Source organism: Ambystoma mexicanum, chromosome 13 (genome assembly GCF_040938575.1).
Source record: "Ambystoma mexicanum isolate Mex_15411 chromosome 13, UKY_AmexF1_1, whole genome shotgun sequence".
NCBI classification, from domain to species: domain Eukaryota; kingdom Metazoa; phylum Chordata; class Amphibia; order Caudata; family Ambystomatidae; genus Ambystoma; species Ambystoma mexicanum.
In genome coordinates, this window is record NC_090938.1 from 673911875 (window position 1) to 673930780 (window position 18906).

Consider the following 18906-nt stretch of genomic DNA (forward strand, 5'->3'; position numbering starts at 1 on the left):
GGTCAAACTATATGAGAGAGTGAGAAAAAGGTCCCACTCACTCGAGGGCTAAAATTAAAAAGTCCTAAAGTCCAGCAAAAGAGCTGGTGGTCTCTAAGGATGAAGGGAATGAGCACAGAAATTAGAATTCTCCCTAACAATATGCAATCTCATGCACACAATAAACAGATTGTGCCCACTGTTGGGGTCTTTATTTTTATAGCTACGCCTTTGAAAACGGACTCAATTAAACCACATTATAATACCCTGCTCACAAGCTGTTAGGGAGATTTCCCAGAAATGTGCCAATTCCAGCCTACTTTAGAGACTCCCAGCTCTTTTGCTGGACTTCAGCACTTTTAATTTCTAAACCTGGAGGGAATGAGCCCTTTTTCTCACTCTCTCATGTAGTTTTATTATGATTTAGACTGTTTCTTTTAACTTTGGAGTCTGACAAACTCCATAGGAATCCTCTTTAAATTGTGACACACAACAACTTCAGTGCAGTGGCACAGGGAAGTCTCTTAGATTTCCCAAATGTTTAAATACCCTCTCTTGGTGAAACTACTGTTTCTAAGACCAGTGAAGTGAAATTGACTTTACTTACATTTTGTAACTTGTCTAGACCCATCACACACCATCTCACCATAGGGTGCTGGAGGGGTTACTTCTAGTTTCTCATGTAACATTTTTATGTTTACCTTTCCACAATTAGTTGCTGGTGGCAGTGGTTTACGTTTTACTACCATTGTGTGATTTAACCGCGGGCTGCGTTCGCAGCTACAGTAAAGCACCCATGGATGCCCATTTTGTCAAAATGGCCCTGGTTGTTTTTTTTTTCGCCATTTCTTGTTGGAAAGGTCCTTTTTGAGATTTACTCTGTGCGCCAAACCACGTTTGGTGCCTTTGTTCGCTTTGTCTTTGGCAGGATTCACGAGTGAAGCCCGTCTCTGGCTCCAGTATGTTGGCATGGTCAGGAAGTGAGGGAGGTGCCTGAAACTCCCTGTGCTTAATCCCCTTGGTTACAAGAATGCACCCAAAGGTGATTGGCCGGCTGGCTGTCTGGCAAGGACAGCCACCCTGCTGTGTGATTGCCAGCTATGCTGGAATGAATGGGAGAAACCTGCATAAAAGGCAAAGCTTTTTGGCTTGGAAGGCAGAGTCGACCACTGGACGAAGGAATCGGAAGAAGAACTTGGAAGAGACACATGCTGCAACTCCTGGATTGTTGGTTTGCCCAGTGAAGCACTGCTGCTGAAGCTCCGAATTTGCCTCGACTAGAGAAGCCCTGCAAGGACGACTTCTCCCTTTGAGTTGGTGGGACCAATCAACTCCAAAGTAAGCCTGTCTGTACATCCTCTCGGAGCTGGCCGTACTTCCAATGCTGCTGGAATGGAAGTGCCAGGGAGAGGTACACCAGATTGTGTGCGTTGCTTTTAAGTCAGACCCGAGCACCAGGAAGATCCTCCGGACTTCTCTGAAGCAGGCCTGGCCAAGCCCGAGCCACCTCAACAGAGTGCTGGACCCCAGATGCGAGGAAAATCCAGAGTGGTATCTGAGAACTGCATTGTTGCCATTTGCTGTCAGGCGCGAGGAACTGAAACACCGAAGAACTGCTGAATTGAAGTTTGCATATTGCTGCCGCTGACCTTCCCATTGCAGAACAGAAGCAAGCTGGAACCATTTCTTCTAACCAGAGGCACTGTAAAATCTAAGAGAACTTAACTCTTGTTGTGTAGCTTCACTTGCTCTCAGTTGAGACCGGTCTTGGTTACCTTGCAAAGTTGCTTTAGCTTTGCCCCTCACAAGCCTGCCAGCTTGTGGCCCCGTCAATTGTTCTATTTTCAACAAACCTTTCTAAAAACATTGTGCAAGACTTTTTACCTACCGGCAAAGAAGATCTTCAGCTCCCCTAGACATTGCCAACTAACATTGGCTGTCCTGGCTCTCTGAGAGACTCTTCTTACCTTTGACTCTGTGCCTTTACCTTTCTCACAGGAAAGGGTTAAATGTACTTGACATTGGAAGGTTTTTAAAAGTACTTACCTGTTTGTGAATTATTTGTTAACCTTTGTTTTATTCCTCTCTTCTATCTGTTACACCAAACTCAGTATTGCTCTAATTGTACCAGTGATAAGTCAATGTCCACAATGTCCTAGCTATTTAAGTCACCTGAGGGTGTAGGAAGTGTCTGTGTGTCATCCCCAATGGGTGCCATCTGATTTGAGAAACAGTGTGTTTTGAAGTGTATTATAAGTGCTACATGTATTGCTCCCTATTGAAGAAGGCTTGTATAAGTGACGGTGAAATAAATTAATAATTATTTTATCAAGAAACCTCGAGTGTAGGTGTTTATTTGGATTAACTGCTACTGTGAAACTCTTGTCACAACATAACTGCTCACATTGCTGCTCAGCCACACTACCAACCTGTGTAGTTCAGGCTTATACCAAATGTTGGGTCCCTATTGCCAGGAGGTCAAGGTTATTGTAGTGCACTCAAAGGGTACTGCTTTCAATCTTGCCTAACAAGCCCACAGCATTCCATAACTCCACTCCCCCTCTAATGGACACCCTCCTCTTGTTATCAGAGTAGGAAACCAACGCTTTCTCAGACCACTATGCCCCCCATCCTTTCTGTGAGTCCTGCACTCGGGTGTCCACAATTTTAGCCCAATCTTCGCTCATTAAACCAATCTTACATTCGCTAAATCCTGTTTTCCAACAGCATATCTCTTTACTCTTACTTTTTCTGCAGTTCAACACTAAGTGAACTAGCCATGTGTGGGGTGAGGCCGAGTAAAATATAACCCTGTAACCTTGTTTCAAGTGCAACAAAACACTTGTTAGTGATAGCATAAATGCCCATAACTAAGCGGACATGTTCTAAACAAAACTTTGCATGAGGGCTCAACAGATATGTGGTCTATTCCTTCCAAGTGTCCAACACCTAGTTCCCAGTCTGAAGAATTCCTAGTTTCCCTTGAGACACCACAGACACCCTAACCTACAACGGAAAGTTTTAAAGATGATGACCAATGAAAAGTTCACATTCTAAACTTAGTAAGTCACGTATCCCCCTGGCTACTCCTACCAAAGCCAGAAGAACAAGTTACTTACCCCTGGGAACTTTCGTTCGGCTAGATATTCCTCCCATGTATTCCTCATCGTTGACACTTGTTGCCCAGGTTCAGCTGCTTCGGAATTCTTTTTTCAGCAGAGGACTCTGTGCGTCGAATCGATGTCCCTCGAAGGCCTCCGTCAAGGATGATGTCATCTAAGGCATATATAGCATGCACAGCACCCGTTGGCCTCAGTTCTGTTTTCCCCCCCCTTTAACAGCAGAGATGCCCGTGAGTGACTGTACTCTTGATGGAACGGAAGCTGTAATAGCACAGGAAATTCTACTAAGAAGTTGGATGGGAGGGCGATGAGGAATATGTGAGAGTAACATCCAGTCGAAAGAACGTTACCAGGGGTAAGTAACTTGTTCTTCGAATGGATTGTATCCGCCCATGTATTCCTCATCTTTAACAGACTCCCACAGCAGTATTAGGCTTGCAGGAGGGAGTAGAATTGGAGTGCATACATTTTCATGGATGGCATGCAGGACTGCCTTGCCATAAGTACCATCTTGGCCGAGGGAAGATTCCAGGCAATAATGCTTTGTCAATGTGTGGATGAAAGACCACGTTGCCGCTTCACAAATGTTTTTAAATTGGTGCGCCCCTTTGCAGCGTTATAGAGGTAGCCATGCCCCTGGCGGAATGGGCCCTTAAACCTTCAGGAGGGTCTTTCCCTGCCAGCCTGTAACATTCTGAGATTGCCAGAATTATCCATCTGGATAAGGTCTGTTTAGTAACAGCCTGACCCAGCTTATGTCCTGTATATCCAATGAAAAGTTGGTCATCAATACGTAACTTAGACATTTTAGAAATATAAAATCTTAACGATCTCTGAGGGTCTAACATATGTAGTCTTTCCTCCTCCTTGCCAGGATGAGGTGGGGGATAGAAAGAAGGTATAACAATTTTCTGACCTATATACAAATCAGAAATAATTTTGGGCAAAAATGAAGGTTTGACCCTTAAAACAACCCTATCCTTGTGGAAGATAGTAAAGGGTGACTTGGACGAAAGTGCCTGCAACTCGCTCACTCTATGGGCTGAAGTTAGAGCTACCAATAGAATGGTTTTAAAAGTTAACAACCTTAAAAGGCCATGTGTAAGGGTTCAAAAGGTGCACACATTAGGAATTTTAGAACCAGATTGATGGACAGCGCCGCCAAGTAGCCTTTAATAGTACCAATCTGGAGCCCCAGATAAGCCAAAGATAGAAGAAAGGATAAAATATCCTTTACATAGAACATGATCTACATTCTTTTCCCTGCACCAGTTGTAGAATTTATTACAACGGCAACAGTACAAAGACTTTGTTGCTGGCCTTAGTAGATAAAGTGGGGGCTCCAACCACATATCAATTTGTAGACACTACATTCCTATTTGTATGTCTGCCAAGTTCGGTTAGTTTAATTGCCTATTCATGCTTCAAAAGTAAGCTAAGTATCCCTTGGTGGAGTGTTTTTTTCTGTGGAATTAATCCATGCACATATCATAGAGCAACAATGTTGGCTCAAGTAACTGCTTTATTATGTGAGCATGTAAAGCCCAATTACTAGGCAAACATCTTTTTAGTATTTTATTTCATACTCATTGGGTGAAAAATGCAACCACCAGAAAGAAAGGTACAACAATATACATAGCAGTGAATGTTTAAACCATGGGTGTGTTAGTACTGTCCTTGTGGTGAGTATTACATCCTATTAAACCAAACTACACAAAAATCAAATAAAAAAATAAAACGACAAAATCAACCATTGTTTAAAAGAGGTGTGTAAAAGTGACACAACTGGTAAACATGCAATTCCTCAAAATTATTTAAAACAGACATCCTAAAGGTCTGTGTCTGAAAGATATAGGTGCTAGTCTACTGTTCCTAGGCAAGCTTTGGTCCTGGAACTTGCTAAAGAGACCAGCTGTAAAGTGGATAGAATGTTCCAACACAGGACCAAACGGTTGGCCGAAAGCAAAACCTCCATTACGTCATCCGGGAGGTCCCAATCCTTATATCTCAGCCTTTCAGAAGCCGTGAAAGTTGAGTCTTTTGACCTCTGGGTGGAGAACCCAACCCTCCTCTCGTGAGAGAAGGTCCTCTCTTTGTGGAAGACGCATCAGAGGACAGCTGAACATGTCCAGAAGGTCCAGGTACCACGTCCTCCTGGCCCAATCCGAGGCAATTAGTATCATGTGTTTCCCGAACCTTTTCAACCTCCTGATCACATGAGGAATGACGGCAACAGGAGGAAACACATACAGGAGTCGAAACTCCCAGTTCACTCCGAATGAGTCTCCTAGAGCTCCCTTGGGAGGAAATTCCCTGGAGCAATACCGTTCACATACAGCTCTACTTGAGGGGCTCCCCAAAGGGTGAAGATGTCTTGAAGGACTTCCTGAGCTAGTTCCCACTCATGGGAGACAGTGCTCTGCCTGCTCAGAGTGTCCACTGCAGTGTTCTCTCTGGCTAGATGAACTGCTGATAGGGAGATTCCTTCTTGAATTGCCCAGTACCAGAGCTGTATTGCCTCTCTGCACAGTGATAGTGACCCTACACCACCTCTCTTGTTAAGGTAGTACATGGCCACTGTGTTGTCCGTCATTATCAGAACATTCTTTCCCCGTACAGAGGGCAGAAAGGCCTTCATCGCTAGTCTGATTGCTCTCAGCTCCAAAAGATTGATATGTAGTTTGGACTCCGATGGAGACCAACGGCTGCTGATTGTCAGATCGTTGGTGTGGGCTCCCCACTCCGTGAGTGAGGCGTCCGTCGCTACTGTTATCTCCAACCATGGTTGCCAAAAAGGTTCTCCCTTCAGAATATTGTCCTCGCAGGCCCACCACAGAAGATCCTGGGAGACCCTGGTTTGAATCTGAAGTAGGTCCGACATCTTTCCTGAGAACTGGGACAACTGAGTTCTTTAGAGACCATTGAAGGGATCTCATTTTCAGGCAGGTCTCTGGCACCAGAAAAATGCAGGATGCTATGAGGCCGAGCAGCCTAAAAAAATAAAATTAAAAACATTGGAAAAACAAATTAAATCGAAGGCCGGAATACTGTGGCCGATGTACTGGAGCTTTTGAGAAGATGTCATATGGGACTTCTTGTAATTGAGGGAGAAGCCTAATCTGTATAGAAAGTGGCAGGCGATGTCGAGATGATCCCAAGCTTGTTTGGGAGAACGCGCCCTGATCAGCCAATCGTCCAGGTAGGGGAGACGTGAATCCCCCCCTCTCCCGAGATTCGCTGCCACCACTGCCATCAGTTCGGTGAAAACCCTCGGGCGGAGGTTAGCCAGAATGGCGGAACTCGAAAATGATCATGAGAACTGCCAACTGTGAATCTCAGATATTTTCTGTGGTTGACATGGATTGGCACATGCAAAAGCATCCTGAAGGTCCAATGACACCAACCAATCCTGGAGTTGGAGGGCCTGAAGGATCTGAGAAAGTGTGACCATCTTGAACTTGTCCTTACTGAGGAACTTGTTCAAGTATCTTGAGTCCAAGATGGGTCTCAGTCCTCTGTCCTTCTTGTGTATTAGAAAATAAGGGGAGTACCATCACATGTTCCTCTCCGCTACAGGCACTGGTTCTATAGCACCTTTCTTTAGCACAGTTAAAATTTCTTGCACAAGGAGCGGATCTGGAATCCTCAAAGAGTGGTTTCCCGATGGCTTGTTCTGAGGTTTCCTTATGAAAGGAAGGCAGTAACTGTGGGCTACTGTTTCTAGAGCCCAAGAATCGCCATTCTTCTAGATGCTGAGAGAGTCTGCCTCCCACTGGTGAACTGTGACTCAAGACCACAGAGGTTTTGAGGCAGCTGATGCAGTGGCCGATGGTAACGAGGCTGCTACTTGAGCTGGCTTTGCACCTCCACCTAGTCCACCACGAGGAAATCTTCTCTGGCCCCTTTGACTGCCCATTCCTCTCGCCCTTCCAACTGAGGATTAGTAGCGAAAAGATCTACCCCTCCAAGGTTTCCCACTAGGTTGAAAAGGAAGAGGTTGTCCAATAGCGGCACCTAAATATTTGGCTGCCGCCTTTGAGGTCTGCAACTTCAAGCCACTCGTCAGCCTTGTTGCCAAAAAGGTGAGACCCGTCAAAAGGCATGTTGAGAAGTCTAGATTACTAATGGAAATATGAATTTACATCTATGGGTCACAATAAGGTACTAACAACCATTACCTCATAGGAGTGAAAAGGTTGCAAACTCATTAGTGATGTATGGAACAAGCTTTTTTAGACCATTCTTAAGCGTATTTAGAGACAGAACTGGAGTTGAGCCACTTGCCTTTTTGGCTATGTTTAAGACTGAATGCTTTTTTAATTTGGACCATTTTGGGTTAATGTGTTGCTACCCGTTAGTATAAACAAAATAATTAAATGGTACGATGGAGAGGAAAGGTAGACTGCATTTTTTAATCTAATTTTATGTATTTTTACTTGTTTATTTTTAGTAATAAAAAAAGCCTCAGATCAACAAATTTGGCTAAATCCACAAATCCTGAAGGAGACGTTGACCAGTGGTTTATAAGAACTTTTACCAATTGATGTCAAGTCGAAACTATTAATTAAGGGAGGTCCTAGAAAGAAAGGTATTGTTAGATGCACTTTGGACACCTATAGTTGATGTATAATTGTGGATCACCAGTGTGAGATGATCTAGAATATGGAAAATCATGAGCTATTGATGTTTAATCATAATCATGGACTATCAATAGGAGCCATATCGATCATATTAGTACAACTTTAAGGTACTAAGCTAATTAAGATAAAGTAACAGGTGACATATGTTCTGTCTTTTGCGTTTACAAATGCCTTTTTTGCACAAATTATGCGTGGTTTGCACACATAAAATGTGTACTGTTTTGATTAATTGAACTGTAGAATTGTGTGATGTATAATGTTTTAATCAACTTTTTATGAAGGAATAATAAAATGGAATGATTTACCAATAATGCAGTTCTAGTCTCCTCACCAGATCATACTGTTGTGAAACACAGCAGAGTCGTTTCCTTTCCATAGGGCATCACATTTGTCTAATATATATTCACTTTTACCCCGGATGCCCATGAAGTAGGGGTTCACCACCTTTCGTTATATGAGAAGTCTAGATTGCACATCAGGTGCAAAGCCCGACTTTCTCAACCACGCAAACCTGCGCATAACGGTACTAGTAGCCATGGTTCTGCTGATGCCATCCGCAGAATCCAAACCTGACTGAAGAGACTCACACAAAGCATCTTTGACGTCTCTAACAATGGCTAAGAAGCCGTCTCTCATCCCCTTCGGGAATGTGCACTGCCGCCATGGGAATGCAGTCCCATAGAGTGAATGTAAACTTTGCGAGGGCACAAGGGGAGTTGGAAAATGTTTGTGACATGCTCCCTGCAGAGAATACCTCCCTTGCCCATCCATCTACGCATTTGTCGTCCCTATCAGGAGGGATGGTAGGGTACGCAACTTGTTTTATGTTGCAGTAAATGCCTGCACTACCAGGCTCTCTGGAGTGCAATGTTTTGACAGGTAGTCAGGGTCACTACTGAAGGAGTGGTACTTCTTAGTCAAGTTTTTATCAACTGCCGGATTGGTCAGGCAGGGCATTTTGTAGGGGTTTTGCCTACCTTCAGCTTCCCCTTCCGTTCCCTTAAGGCCTTTCCAGTCATAGACTAGCACTTCGGAGCGGACCATGACGCCTCCGACTGCTCGAGTCACCACAAACAGATATGGTGCGGATCAGTGAGGGACATTTCAATCCGCAATCCCAACACTTTTTAAAACCGAACTTTGGAGTCGTCTTTGTCGATGATGAAGACATTTTTATTGAAGATTAACAAAGGTGTCACAATATGTGAGGCGTGCCGAATTTCGTCTGAGCTATCGCGGTCGCAGAAAAAGGTCAGCTGGTGCTGCGCGTGCTATATATGCCTTCGATGACATCAACACGATGCCGTCGATGCTCAGTGTCCTCTGCTGAATTTTCTTTTTCCGAAGCAGCTGAAGCTGGACAACTGACATGTGTCAAAGATGAGGAATACTTGGGAGGACACAATCCATTCAAAGTATTATTTTGGGAAGGCCTGTAGTCTTACACAGTCTAGCTCCTTCTCACAGCAGCATCTGCACTTTCACTGGACTCTCAAGGTGTGTTCTTCATACCCCCTCAGAATCCCCTCGCTTTATGACAGGCCCTTCCTGGCCCTTGACTTCACATTGGTTTTACAATAAACTATTTTTTTTACTCTTTATTTACAAATTATACACTTTTTATGCAAAGAAACCAAACAAAGTCAACTATGCAACACTAGGAACAACCACACTCACCCCCAATCGGATACTCTGCCAACCCACGTAACAAATCCTAAATAAGTAAAAACGTGGAATATTAGCAACAACAAAAAAACAACATAATGCAAGCCATTTGTAAACATATCTTTCCGAAACATGAATCCAACAAAACACAGAAGGCAAAAAGAGACTCCACACATACATGAGCTCGATCTCTCTCGATCTCTCTCGATCTCTCTCGATCTCTCTCGATATCTCTCGATATCTCTCTCTCTCTTCTCTCCTCTCTCTTCTCTCCTCTCTCTTCTCTCCTCTCTCTTCTCTCCTCTCTCCCCCCAGAATGCTCTGCAAATACACATTGTTAAAGGGTTTCCAGAGTTTTAAATAAAAAGGTCTTCTCGATCCTGCTTACAAAACAAAACTTTAGCAACTTTTGGATCTTGGTTTCGCAGTTGGTCGATATTGGACCGTGAGCCTCACAGAAGGTCCCTCCTGGACATTGGCTTCACAATGGTTTCACAACACTTGCTAATGAGTATTTTCCCAACTTTATTTCTGACTTGCTGTTTTGTTTCAATTTGAATGGATCATGTAGTGGATTGCTTCATTCAGTTTGTTCTGCCTATTGTCTGCTCATCTTGGTCTTTCTCTACCCAATTGCTGGCTGCTCCCTTACAGCTGCTCATACTAAACCTACAAGACAAAGAAAAAGACACTGCCAGAAGGGTGCTGTGCAGACATGGGCTGATAGACTGTGGTACTTTGTTCACACAAGCTGGCACAGGGGGAAGAGATAAAGAACCTCCTAACTCCAACACTTCGCCCCTGGGGTAGGACTGGACCAGAAGGCATAGTATTTAACAAGATGTATTTAAAACATGAAGAAAATGCCTTCCTATTCCTATTGCTAAAGGTGGATTCCCTACCTACAAAACTATACTAATGTGCTTGTTAAAATAATTAGAGTCTTCTGTCCAAAATGATTGTCTGCAAAAAACAAGGGGGATCCTGGGAGTCCCTCTGCTGGACATTAGTCCCGGTTATGAGAGCCTTGCTCAGATTCATTAGCTCACTATCTTTCACAGAGGATAAATATCCAAAGCATATCAGTTTTTGTCCTGCTCTGGGGCAGTCCAGCACCGAAATGCTAGGAAATTCTCCTCTGAACAAGAGTACCAACAGCAATCCCAGGCACGTGTTTCGGTCTGGTTGGACCTCATCAGTAGGGTGGAGCTCTGCCTCTCTAAGAATAGTGAGCAGGGGGTCCACGCCTGTATTCCCCATGTAATTTAGGGTGAGACCCAAAGTTACTTAAATTATCCCAAAAACAAGGGGGTTCCTGGAGTCCCTCTGCCGGACATTAGCCCCTGTAACGAGAGCCTTCTTTAGCTCACTAGCCTTCACAGAGGACCAAGCCGATTTACATATGGTCTTTCCCCTTTTGTAATGGCTTGGCAGGCGAAGAACGATGGTCTGGAGGGTTGCCCAGAGCAATGCCAGAGGTTAAGATTTATTCTAAACCTTCCAGCCATCACCTCTTTTGTTTTGCTATTGCCACGCCGAGTGGGACGGGTATGCCCAGATGCGGGTCCCGTGCCTGCTGGGACTAGAGACCCAAGCTATGTCTCACTTATGACACCCAATAAGGCTGAAACATGTCTGGAGATGCTTGTGGTCTCGTGCAGAAGGGATGTGACCTAACAGTTCAGGCTGGACTACCCCTTTTTGGGTGGGACCAAGCCCGATTTGCATATGGTCTTCCCCTTTTGTAATGGCTTGGCAGGCGAACAACGATGGTCTGGAGGGTTGCCCAGAGCAATGCCAGAGGTTAAGATTTATTCTAAACCTTCCAGTCCATCACCTCTTTTGTTTTGCAAACCTATCTTCTGACTGACCCTACAACTAAGCCGGTCAGGTGGCACAGCAAGTAGAGCGCTCGCTTTGACATCCGTGCAGAGCTAACGCAGGTTCGAATCCCGGCAGGGCCAAACTCAGCCTTTCATCCTTCCGAGGTCAATAAATGAGCACCCCTCACCGTGGGTAATAATAAGCAGCGCTCAGATACCTGAGGGTTCGTAGTGCTATATAAATGCAAAATTATTATTATTCTATAACTTACATTTAAGCAGAAGGACCTGCTCGCATAGTTTGTGTAATTTGACATCTCTTAGGTTTTCAGGATATCTGTTCCCCATCATGTAGGAACGGCCGGGTCAAAAAAAGGAGCACACAAAGAATTCAGACAAACGGTTTGATTTGGTGTAGGTGAATCAATAGTTCCTTAATCCCCACCCCCCCCCCCCATCTGGTTTGGTCCCTCATTCTAAGATTCATGCAGAAGCTCAGAGTAAATTTCTCCTCGACTTGTTTGTTCTAGTACCTCTTTATAGTCTTAGTACAGGGGGGATGAGGGGGTTCTCCCAATTTTACAACATTATCTATCTTCCCGGGGTGTTGGTAACCCCTTTTCGGATACTTTTCTGGTGGTTTAGTGGAGGTTCTATACTCAGTTTGATTTGTTATTATAATCGGGCCTTCTGTCATTTCACAGTCTTCAAAATACAGTTTATTTTCCTTGGGACTTGAGAGCCTGTGGTAATGCTTTCTGTTTCCTGTGGTCCCTTCTAATATCTCCCCCCGCCCTCCACTGTGAGCAGCAGAGTACATTCTTTGATCTGGGGCTTGCTCCGGTGAGGCGCTTTCCACTTTCTGGACCTCTTGCTTTGTCCTGCTCTCCGGCATCTTCCGTGTGATCTGGCATTTCCTTCCTAGCCAGTTGCTTAGTTTTCACATGCAGAGTAATCATTCCTCAGTCGCGGACTGGACTCAACGTTATTCCTTGGGCTCCCAGCCTACCGTGTCCTTCGCGTGGTCACGCCTCCAGCTGGGACCAGGTCCGCTCAGCCTCGCTAAAATGGTGCAGTGCATCATCTACTTAGTGGCGCCACTCGTATTCTCGAATGTGGTCCTCCTCGACAACAAGTTCATCTGAGAAGCGTAGCCCTAACTCCTCCTGACGTGCATACGTCGTAGGCTCGCCTCCATGGATGTCTTCTCCTCCTTTCAAGGAAAATTGCCTTATTATCAATATCCTGTGATTTGGAGGGGACATGTCGGACATGATCAGCCGTCACATTGTCTTGGTAACCAGCATTACCTTGAGCCAAATGTTTGCAAACATCACGATTGTTTGGAGTCCCATGTTTAAATGAAATATCTTTTTCCTTCGCCTGGGGGGGGGGGGGGGGGGGAGAGATGAATTTCCAAGATTAGTCACCTACTGCAGGCAGGGAAGGAAGGGTCACTAACCTGCCCCCCAACCTAACCTGAAAGGGGCAGATCCCTGGCCCTGTCACACTTGGCCATCACTCTTGCACATGATCAGTGTTTTGGAATGGATTTTTGCATTCTTAGAGCCAGTTAGATAACCTTGTTAAACTATTATTAGTGGGGACGCGTATTGGTTTATTGCTTCAGGGTCCGTAGTGTGGGCCTGTAAGGTTTTACATTTAGCAGGGTGCAGGTTTGGGGGTGGGGGGGCAGAGCGCCAGCTGGACCCCCCCAATTTACCTTTTATGAGGCACTCTGGGTAGTGGTACGACCGGCCCAGTCCCCAGTGGCTCGTTAACCCCACATGAAAGGATGGGGATTCGGACAGCTCATTTATTAATGGGGACCACTCGCTCATGAACATGAAGAAACATTTTGATCAGTTACATTTCTGATCATTTTAGTCAGAAAGGAAATTGACCTGTGAAAGCAGTCCATTTGACAAAAAAATAAAATTTGAGTTTACAAGATCTTGTCTTTATATTCTGGTTACTCTAAAACTTAGGTCAAAACAGCACACTCAACAGTGCTACAGATGAATTCAAATGAATCTGGTAAGAGGTTGTGGCTAAGAAACAAAGATTTACAGTAATGAAATACCAAACTTGAGTCCCCTGAAGACTGGTTTTAAACCATAAGAAATCTCCTCTAATCCCAGTTGAGTACGGCACCCCACTACACTATTTTCCTAATAATTATATTGTTTTCATGTAGAACACTGTGTATACAGCAATTAAACTGTACTAATTATGAAAGGGAGAAAAAGAATTAAGATGCCGGACCTATAACATCGTACATGAAAGAAATGTGCTTATTCTAAGTTACATACCCTCCAGGTATGACTATTTGTCAAACAACTGACATTACAAATCATGATGAATGAAGTTATTTATCTGAGAAAGTGCATCATTACCGAACAATTCACAGAGGATGACGACTGAACACATATAGAGTCATGGGTAGCTGACAAGGAGCAATAGATCACAAAACAATGTCAGGCAGCTTACAATCGGCAGCAGAGCAACCAGCAAGTGAGCTAAATTGGTTCCAAACACTGTAAAGGGTGAACAAAAAATAAAATGAGGCTTCTGTCCATCACCTTCCAAGTACACTTTGAGACTTAGATCTTTATTCAGGATGGCAAATGGGACCTACTATCTCCCCCCTACTTTAAATGTAGCAAGTCCATTGGAAATTCCTTCTGTAGCTAATGCCAACTGTGGTTTAAGGTATGTATGCCTTGTGTGACCCACTCATCATCAATGAGAGAGTGCATCCATAAAGCAAGCAACCCAAAAATCAAAACCAAACACTAAACATACCTCTTGTTTCTGCCACCTATTTAAAGTTCTATGTGATCTGGTCAAATTCATTTTATCAAATTGTTTTTTTGGGTAGATTTTGCAGAAAATATATAATAATAAATATGTGGGGGGGTCTCCCACTCATAAACCGTCCACATTTAGTACCCTAAACCCACCCCCACAAATATTTTCGGCCAAATTCATTGAAATAAATTCTATGAAATTGAATTTGATTACTTCTCCCACGCAGTAATCTACCTATTCCCCCCTATTTAAAGAACGCCATCAGCCTCAATAAACATGCTCCACATGTATACAATTTCTGACATATGTGAGCGGTCAAAATTGTGAGGCGGACAACTTGGTAAAGGTGTTTCACAAGAAGCCATTTTATTAACTCAAAAGGGTTTGATAAACGCCTCACTATCCCTAACCTAACAAGTGTTTTCCCTGCCAATCAAAATAAACTAAAGGAAAGCACCCTAACAAAAGGAATCTGTCCCTCACACTTATACATACAAATTCATAAAGGAAATATATGGCAATTCAAATGTAACAGAAACAACAGTTAAGTTCATTATAGACCCAATAACTGTGAATAGTTGAAACCTGGGTCGACTCCCGTTCCCCAGGTTTAAAGCAGGATTTTCACTCAAAAGTTCAAATAAGCAAGTTCCTTTTTGTAGCAACGTTTGGATCATAAAGTTCTTCTTGCTCCAAAAGTCTTTTACTTAGGCTTTAACCAACTGTTCAGTTAGACAATAAGTCCTTGGGCCTCATTAAAAGTGTGCCGGTCCGGTAACAACGGTGCTGTTAAGTCTACCGGCACCGTTGTTACCGAACTAGCACACTCGAAGTCTGCCTGCTGGAGTTGCTGAGCCCGGCAGGTCTGACCCCCGACGGGCACAGCAGCCACAGTAGGAGACCATCACAGAAGCACCGGCACCGTTATTAACAGTGCCGGTGCTTCCGTGTACCGGTACCGGAATTCCATTTTTCCGGCACCTTGCTTTCTGGACCAGCAGGGTTAGAATCCCCCACTGTTAGCGGCAAGCCAGGTGCCGGAAAAATGTGCAAGTCTAGCGGCAACCTGCCGGTTTTACCGGCACGGTTACCACCAGACTTGTAATTAGGCCTTTTATTCTCTCCACTTCTAACAAAAGTTCAACACAACAACTTCTTCATGAGAAACAAAACGCTTTTATAATTCTTCTGTATCAACACCAAAGGTTTATCGGGATGATTCCACAACAATTTATGAAACACTTTGGTGACCTAACCACTTATTCTCCACAACACAACCTTCAACCACAATGTGGCACTTCAATGATTTCTTCCTGGTCCACAAAGCCCCATGCCCTGGTATGCTCGCCTTTCAGGATTAAACGCTCCTAATATTACTAAATGTATTTTGTGGTGGGGTTTAAAACCCCTTAGAAAAAGTATTTAATTTTCAAGAACATCAAAATCTAAAACTTCTTCTGGGCAGACCCGAGACACATTGGTGCTGTGTATTCCAATGTTGCATTTGCCACATGCAATGCAGGTTATGCTCCTCTCCTCCTTGATACTCTCTATAAGGAGGGCGTCCATCCTGACACTCTTGTTTTCCCACTTTCAGATAACTTCTGACAATATCTCTTTAGCACACTTGCACTTAGCACACTTGCCCTTCTTTGGCATTGCGTGTTGACGTCTTGAACAACTATTGTCTCTCCCTCGCCCTGGCAATAATGGTTACAATCTTTCTGTAATAATGCTCTCTTGTTGTTCGGCCAATATGGTTTATATGCTGGTCTTTACTTTCGCAATGATGGTTGTAATTGGCTGACTTCAGTATTGCCTCTTTACTTGGGCAATGGAGTTTATAGTTAGCCCACTTAAGTATTGTCCCCTCTTTATTTTGGCAATGGTATTGGCTTGGATAGAAATGATTATAACCTTTACCTTCCTCGTCTACTGAAAACGTTCCGATTATGCCAGCTTGACTTCCTTATGTTAGCTCCTCCATCCCCTTGCTGTTCTAATGGCCTGCAACTGAGGGGCCCTTATATAATCAAAGGTCCCGCTCAGGTGTGGGTCATTAGAACCACTAGACTGCATCTTGCAGTTTAGAGCCTCAGTCCCTCTTCCTCGTTCCAGTACTTTGGGGACTTCATGTCCCACAGTGCCCTATGTTCCGATTACCTTTTCCTTTTAAAGGTTTCAACTTTACAATAGGCCATTAAAACCATAGGGCCTCTAGGGAAGTTAGTAAAGGGGTTATCCCAGTTTTCCCGACCTGACCCCCCCCCTTCACCACATGTGATCCTCCAGCAGACCACCCCCCCCCCCCCCAGGGTCAGGAAGCGTCCAACTTTCCCTGTCCAAATGAGAAGGGTTCAAGGCCAGCATTTCCAGGGAATCACCTCTGATCCATCACATATAGCTGACAAGCGATGACTCTTCAAAATGTAAATACTTTCATCTCACCTAGAGAGGAAACTTGAAGTTGGGTCTCCCCTTATAGCAAGGAACAGGGCTGCCATACATCATACAAAAACCTCCCTCTTATACAAGCCACAATACTCAAACAATCTGGTGCTTTATTTCGGCTGTTGCCAAGGTTAAATGGTAGCACAGTAAAGAAAAAACAAATGCATCATAAAGATATAACAAATTTCATAAATAAGAATTAAAACCATTAGAAAATAGAGCAAGGTCACAAATTGCAGTAATTTCAATTAGCATCAAAACAACTGTGGCCATACTCAAAACAAACTGATTCTTTTTTAATAACTTGTTCCTTCAGGTCAATGTTTTTATTAAAAATATAGTAATAGTATTAAAAATACAAATAGAAGCATTGACCTTGAATAGAGTGCAAGCATCCCTTCTGTGCTGGATAACAAATATATTCATTATTGGTTTCAACCATTTAACCCTAAATGCTTTGTACAGAGGGCAACTAAAGAGAAAATGATGTTCATCCTCTTCCCAGATTTTACAGTAGGAATATTTTGTGGAGGCCCTTGTGCTCAAATGGCTAGTGATTTTTGCCAACAGTACTATACCAAGGTGGAACTTTGCGAAAAAAGACTTTCGGTATTTATCAGATGGGTAATCAATGTATTTCTCCATGCCCAGTGAAAACTTATTTCTGGGGTAGTCTTCGAGTAAATGTATCTAATTGCTATTTTTAGACCCAATCGTTAAAGTGGGATATTAAAATCATTTTAGACTTATTACTATAAGTAGCAGGGTCTTCCCACAATGGTGCAAGGCCTATTGCAACTAGCATCTGCTTCACAAACTTGAACCACCGGAGGTAGGGTCTTCCCTATCAGGGTTTCAAACACATCACGGTGACCTTATCAATAAATGTCAAGCTCAAAAGTAGTTGCACAGCCTTAAGCAGTAAAGGTGAGGTTTAAGGATAACGTTAAATTTGATTCCGCTCTTCCCAAGTTCAAGCGTGGTCAGTACTGTAGTTAGGTAAGTAATCAAAACAACCAATGGCACACAGCCAAGACACGCATGAAGTAATTTGCCCCAGCTGCAAACTCGGAGCAAATGCACAGCTCCTAGTCTTATTGATTATTGCGTATCTCACTGAGCCGGTTTATGGGACCGAAACACCAGAATATAGCCCCCTCTGCTTCCCAAAGGTACCTGGGATTCCATGAGCCAGAAGGAGACATCTGGTAGCAGTGCGGTCAAGGGGACCTTAATTATCATTATACCTCATACTCTGCAACAGCCGCAAGCATTTCAGAAAATAATAATCTTATTAAACAATAGCAAAGTTATGTCCTGGCTGTAACAAAATGGTATACGTCGAGTGTTGCTAATCAAACAACATTGCAAAAGGGCCCAAAAAGAAGAAATGCACAACCCAAAACAAAAAACCAACAAAAAACCCTTTGAGAGGTCTTACTTTGCATGCGCTCGCTCGTCCTCACTGCTAGAGCTTCGTTGCTTATGCTTCTTGTGCTTCTTTTTCTTCTTCTTCCTTTCAGACTTATCCAAGCTGCTCTGCAACTGTAACAAGAAGGAAAGCTGTTGTATGTGGCCTGCCAAAAAGGAGGTTCAGCACCTTGACCAAAAGCAGCAGGGAGAAATAAGCAAGTACGCTGCTGCGTTGAACAAAGCCCGAGGTCTAGCACTGGCCATTAGGTGGGAGAGCAGGACTGGAGGGTCTTCATGGGGTTTCAAAATGGCAAACAGCTCCTGTAGCCCCAGCTAAATCAAACCTGACCTGAACAATAGTTCTATGCATTAGATCCCTGAAACAGGAAGCCACAGCATACTGAATGAGAGCATCCTTGGAAGCAGAGGCAGGATGCCTCATCTGTTCATGGGCTTCTTTGCTTCATCTGATACCTCTGTTAACAGTTGCAGTTTTTTGAAAACGTAAATGTGAGATTTCAAACATTTGAAAAACACTAGGCTATTAAACGTTGCAGTTATCACAGGATTGTCTAGGGGAAAGCATGTTCTAAATTCAGACCAGATGTCATGAGCTCAGGGAAAGCATTTCGTGAATCAGAGCAGAAACGATGGGCTGAGGTAAAGGGGGGATATTTTTTTGCCCAGCATATTTAACTGGCTTTTAATACACAACAATTTAACATATATTCTCTCTCTTTTCCTTCCTAGCGTTTTCCCGTTAGGAAACATGTTTCCTCGCCTCTAACCTGCCTCTGTCCCTCACTTCCTCGGTCTCCACTCTAGCACTTCACCCATCATTGTCACATCCCAAGCACAGCTGGCCGTATCACCTACCTCCCCTTAAAAATGTCCAATGTTGGTTGTCCTGAATCTATGTATGTCCACTTATGTATTGTCCCGGATGACCGTTCCATTTACTCCACTCCACAACCTGGTCAGAATGTCCCTCAAACTCACTCC

General features: G+C 43.8%; 1 protein-coding gene across 1 annotated transcript in view; it reads right to left on the reverse strand.

Annotated features, from left to right (window-relative positions):
* CWC25 (CWC25 spliceosome associated protein homolog) overlaps positions 1-18906 on the reverse strand; it is a 309854-nt gene that overhangs the window by 235162 nt on the left and 55786 nt on the right. The window contains exon 5 of the mRNA XM_069634697.1: positions 17933-18036. Coding sequence (XP_069490798.1) covers positions 17933-18036 — 104 coding nt within the window. The remainder of the gene's footprint in view (positions 1-17932; positions 18037-18906) is intronic.